The 5,638-nt window shown below is 48.8% G+C and overlaps 1 protein-coding gene across 9 annotated transcripts in view; it reads left to right on the forward strand.

Annotated features, from left to right (window-relative positions):
* Nucleotides 1–406: 406 nt before the first annotated feature.
* Birc6 (baculoviral IAP repeat containing 6) overlaps nucleotides 407–5,638 on the forward strand; it is a 256,628-nt gene continuing 251,396 nt past the window's right edge. For 7 of the 9 annotated variants that reach the window (XR_002820364.1, XM_023711251.1, XM_023711254.1 and 4 more), the window contains exon 1: nucleotides 485–894. Coding sequence is in view for 8 of the 9 variants with exons in the window: in XM_023711251.1 (XP_023567019.1) it covers nucleotides 573–894 (322 nt within the window). In the remaining variant the exon portion in view is untranslated. Of the gene's footprint in view, nucleotides 895–5,638 lie in introns of all 9 variants that reach the window. The other 2 variants (XM_004627598.2, XM_004627599.2) reach the window with 2 other exon arrangements.

Raw genomic sequence — 5,638 nt, forward strand, 5'->3', positions numbered from 1 at the left:
TTTGTTCAAAAGAAATTTAGAAACAGGGGAGTCAGGTGTCATGAGAGTGTCTGAACTGGAAGATCGTGCAATTCCTTCAAATGCAAACTAGAGTCAGATCGTTTATTCTCCGACGGGAACCAGGGCCGGGCCGCGGTCGGCTTCAGGCCACCCAGAGCCTGCATGGGCGCTGTCAGAGCGCTGCCGGAGCCGCCGCGAAGGGCCTCAAACAGCACCAGAAAGGTGACACAGCCGAGCTCCCGCCTAGTGGAAATCTCGGAGTCCCCCACCACCCTTCCCGCGAGGAACAGGGCGCTGGGTCGAAATCCAGCGGAGGCCACTCCCGGGGCTCGCAGGAGGATCCTGGGACATAGCGAGCGCGGAGCTGGCGGGGGCCGAGGCGCGTGGCACGCGCGAGCCCTCCTGCGCATGCTCCGCCCGGCCGCCCCGCCCCCGGCGGCCTCGCCCCCGCTCCCCTCCCCCTCCCGCCTCCCTCCCAGTCGGCCCCTCGGGCCGGCGGCCGACGTTCCGCGTGCGTGAGGGCGCCTGACTTCACTTCCGGCTAACGCGCTCCGCTTGCCCCCTGGCCCCGGATGGTGACTGGCGGTGCTGCTGCACCTCCCGGGACTGTCACTGAGCCGCTTCCCAGTGTGATTGTGTTGAGCGCAGGCCGGAAGATGGCGGCTGCGGCAGCCTCGGGCCCGGGCTGCTCGGCGGTGGCGGCGGCGGCGGGGGCGGCTGGGGTCTCGGAGTGGCTGGTGCTGCGGGACGGCTGCATGCGCTGCGACGCCGACGGCCTGCACAGCCTTTCTTACCACCCGGCGCTCAACGCCATCCTGGCCGTCACCAGCCGCGGGACCATCAAAGTCATCGACGGCACCTCGGGGGCCACCCTGCAGGCCTCGGCGCTCAGCGGTGAGTGTGCGGCACGCCGGGCGGGGGCTGGGCCGGCGGCGGGAGGAGCCGGCCGGCCGGCCGGATGAGGGGCGGGAAGCCGCCCAGCCCCGGGGCTCGGCTCCGGAGGAAAGCGGGTGGCGGGCGGGCCGGGCTGGGGTCCCGGCCTTGCTGAGAAGGGAGGCCCGGAAACGGACGGAGGGGCCTCGGGACGCGGCTCTGGCGGCGGCGGCGAGGCGGGAAGCTGCGGGCGCTGCCCCTCCGGCCGAGCCGCCCCGTCCCGGCGGCTTGGACCTCAGCGAGCGCCGAGGGGCCGCGGAGCCCGGCGCTGGAGCAGGCCCGGCCCCCGCCCGCGTCGTGCGGACCGGAGGGCGGCAGGCTGGCAGGGTGGAACCGGGAGGGAGAGCTGGCGGCCGGAGCGAGGGGCGAAGGACGTCCAGCGTCCGAGCCGCGGCGCCAGCCAGCCCTTCCGGCGAAGTAGCCGGCCGGCTGTCGGCGGGTCCGCAGGTGCGGGCGGACCGTGGGCTTCGCGCCCGGGCGGGGCGTGCGGGGGTGGGGCGGAGGGAAGTAGGCGGGCCGGCCGCCTGGGCCGCTCGCTCCACGGCCGGAGGGCCCCGCCGAGCGGAGGGGGTACGGCCTCAGCGTCCTAGATCGCGCCCCCCAACTTCCACCCTTCCCACCCGCGGGTGACGCGAGGCTCCGGATCTGCGGTGTGTGAAGTACTGGTTCTTTCCGATTTGCAGTTAGGTGAAACTTAAGGCCGTCTCAACTTGTTTTACCACAGCGAGCCAAAAATTGGAACTTGGAGGTTACGCCTGAGTATCCCCATTAGATTAGAGCACTTCAGTGTGGTGTGAAAGTTAGTCTACGGTTAGGACTCAGACTGCATGAGGTGAACACTCAGTGAACAGCTGAAATGTTTTGGAATTGCCTTGGCCCACTTGCTTTTTTGGCTGAGATGGCAATTGTTAAATTAGTGCCTTAATTTAGATGTCACAGGTTAAGATTGAAAAGTTAGTAAACGACTTGAGACTTGAGCCAAATGGAGATAGTTATGTGTTCTACCAATTCCTTTCTTTTCTTTTCCTTTTCTTTTCTTTTCTTTTTTTTTTTTTGTGGTACCTGGGATGGAACTCAAGACCTTGCACTTTCAGGCAAGCCATCTCCCTGGCCCTCATTTGTATTTTAACATAGACAAATAAGGAAAAGTTCACTGGGTGAGTAAAACGGCATCTATAAGAATAAGTGGTAATTTAGAGATACCACAAGATGAAATTAGAGATGTTACTTTTTATTGGTGTGAGACTTGCAAAAGGATTAGCCTGTGTATACTTACAGAATATGAACCTGCAGTGTATCTAAGATATATATTTAAGAGAAAGTTTTGGATGGTAGGATTGTTTTTTTACTTCCTTGGCAAATGACAGGAAAGGTGCTCCAGGTGTAGCAGTGATCAATTGTTGCAACTTGTTACTATGTGGGGGGAGATAGTAATTGGATTTTTAAAAATCCCTTACAATAAGTCACACACGAAAAGGAATAAGGAGTAATTATAGTCAACAGCCATGTATCCCCTACTCAGCCTGAGAATAAAACATTATGGAGTAGAAGAAGTCTGCCCTATGTGTCGCCTGGATCGCATTCTTTTAACGCTCCTTCCCCTTCTTTGCCTTACATAGTCTTAATTTGGTTTCATCCTTGTCATACATGTCTGTATTTGTAAAATGTCTAATCATTCTTTTTTTTTTTTTTGAACCGGGGGTTGAACTCAGGCCCTTGCCAGGCAAGCGCTTATTCCACTGGGCTATCTCCCCAGCCCTGTCTAATCATTCTTAACGAAGAATAAGTGGCATGTATCATGGGATTTCCTTTTTTTTTAATTTTATTTATTTATGTGTGTGTGTGGCCGGCTCAGCCCACCAGGGGGCGGGGTTGGCTGGCATGTGGTGCAGGGGGATTGAACCGCGGTCCCTGTGCTTTGCCAAGCTTGTTCCAAGTAGGTGCTTTAGACCACTGAGCCATCTCACCAGCCCCTATCATGGGATTTCTATAGAAAGTGATAGTACAGACATCTTCCAAGTGTCTCCCCCCCCCCCAGCTGGGGATTGAACTCAGGCCCTTGTGCTTGCCAGACAAGCGCTTATTCCACTGAGCCATCTCCCCAGCTCCTTCCAAGTGTTTTGGATAAAAAGTTTCTTGGGGGTGGTTTCTGTGTTTGGAGGTCATGTTTGGGAACAGTTGTGTCAGGCTTTAAAATGGTTGTATGCTTATGTGCCTGTATATGGGAAGAAAGAAAATACTTGAGGGATGGATTACTAAAGAGGAAGGTTTTAGGTTTATAATATGAATATGAAGGTAGATACATAAAATGATGCACTGTTTGGGATAACTTAGTTGAGATATTTTGGGGCATCTTAATTAGAAAAGTGTTGGATTTGATATGATTGCAGATGCCTATGCCCAAGAATATGTGATTAATAATATGTAGAGGACCTGGGCATGGTGGTGCATCCTTATAGTCACAGGCATTTGGGAGGCTGACGATAAAGGACCTTAAAGTCAAGGCCAGCCTGGGCAGCTTCAAGACCCTGATCAAATAAAAAATGGGGATGTGTCCTAGAGATAGAGATAGGCCTTGCCTAGCATACCTGAGGCTCAGTGCTCAAACCCCAGTACCACCTCCTTTTTTTTTTTTTTTTTTGTGGAACCGGGGATTGAACTTAAGCCCTTGTGCTTGCCAGGGAAGCGCTAATTCTACTGAGCCATCTCCTGGGCCCCACCTCCCTGTTTATAATTAACAGAATAAAATAATTTAAGGGGGTAAAAAGCCCTACAAATAATAGATAATTTTTGAACCATATTATTTAAGTTTTTCATTTTTTTTTTTTTTCTTTTTTTTAGGCAGGGTCTTGCTATGTAGTCCAGGCTGACCTTGAACTTACAGTGATTCTCCTGCCTTATCCTGAGTGGTGAAATTATGGGCATGTGCCACCATACTAGGCTTTAGCCTTGATTTTGAAACGTTTTGCATATGAGAGTTTAAATTTGTTAATAATAATTAGCAGAGGTTGTATAGGAGCTTATGTATATAGCCTGCTTAGATGATTGAGGAGGGGTTCTGCATTTTATGTTTAGCCTGGAATATATAGGTATGTAATAGGTTTGTTTTTAGTGGTTAATAGAGAATAACAGTCATAAAAATAGGTTAGAGAAAAGATGTCAGTAGTGATCATAGCCCTACTATAACTCCTTTTCACCTCATGGACAGTAAACTACATTTCTATCTACACCAGTGAAAGTGGTATAAACATACAGATTTTTATCAGGTAACATTGATATTCCATGTGAATGTACAAGGTTCAGTTCATATGGCTATTGATGGTCTGTTAGTGTATGCTGGGAATTGAAGGATGGGGACAGGACTTGTATGTATGTCTTCAGTTAGATGGTAATGATGATTTTTAAAAAAAATAATAAAGGCCATGGATGTAGCTTAGTAGCCCATTGCCTGCCTGACATGTGCAAGGTACTGAGTTCAATTCCTAGTACCCCCCCCTAAAAAAAAGTTGATTAAAAAAATACTAGTATATTATATTTTCATATTATTTGTTTCTAGTATAAAATGCTCATAAGGCTAATAAGTGTACTTTTCACTAGATAAGCATTGTCAGGATATGCATAGTTAGTGTAAGTATTTGTTCCCTGTTAATATTTAAGAATTGAAGGTTTTTTTTTTTGTGTGTGTGTATATGTGTAATTGTGTGTGTGTGTGTGTGTGTGTGTGTGTGTGTGTATGGTATTGGGAATTGAACCCAATGCTTTACACTGAGTTACAGTCTTTTTTTTTTTTTTTAAGCACAGAGTTTATAGGGTTTCACTGCATAGATCCGACAGTGATTCTCCTGTTTTTAGCCTCCCAAGCACTGGGATTGCAGGTGGGTGCCACCACACCCAGGCTCAATTACAGGTTCAGCACACCCCAGGGGCGGGGCCAGCTCAGTGCTGGGGATTGAACCCTGGCCACTGCGCTCTGCCTAAGCAGACGTTTTACTTCCCTGAGCTATCTGGCTGGCCGGCCCTTTTTTCTTTTTTTCTTTAAATTAAGATTGTCTTACTAAATTGCCCTGGCAAGACATACATTCCAGATCCTTTTGCCTCTGCCTTCCATAGCGCTGAAATACGGGCATGTTCCACCATACCTGGTTTATTCTCTCTAGTTTTGTCTTAGTATTGTTAATAACTAGTAGTTTAACTCTTTGACTGCATGGGTTCCTGTCAGTCAGTCATGTGTTACCCATTTTTCATCTGAACTTGTTGATACATTCAGGAAGAAAGGAGTTCCTATACGTATCTTGTATTATTTCACTGTTACTTTTCTCTAATATTTAATTTTCTTTTTTTTTTTTTTTTTTAAGACAAGGTCTCAACTATGCAGTTTAGACTGACTTTGAACCCACTTAGGAGCTCAGGTTGACCTCAGATTCATGGTGGTCTTTCTGTCTCAGCCTCCCAAATGCTGGATTATAGGTGTGTGCCACCATGCCTGACAGTTTTATTTAGTTCTTTGTAAATATTTGTTTTTCATATTTTGAACTCCTTGTCGGAAGATGACTTGTTTGCACGTTTTTATCCCTTTCCCAAATGCCTAGTACAAAATATTAATTCAAATATTTTCTTTTGACTTACGTATTAATTGCAAGATAAAGACATACTCTTATTATTATTATTATTATTATTATTATTATTATTATTTTGTGGAACAGGG

This window comes from Octodon degus, unplaced genomic scaffold, assembly GCF_000260255.1.
Source record: "Octodon degus isolate 3935 unplaced genomic scaffold, OctDeg1.0 scaffold00020, whole genome shotgun sequence".
Classification (NCBI taxonomy): domain Eukaryota; kingdom Metazoa; phylum Chordata; class Mammalia; order Rodentia; family Octodontidae; genus Octodon; species Octodon degus.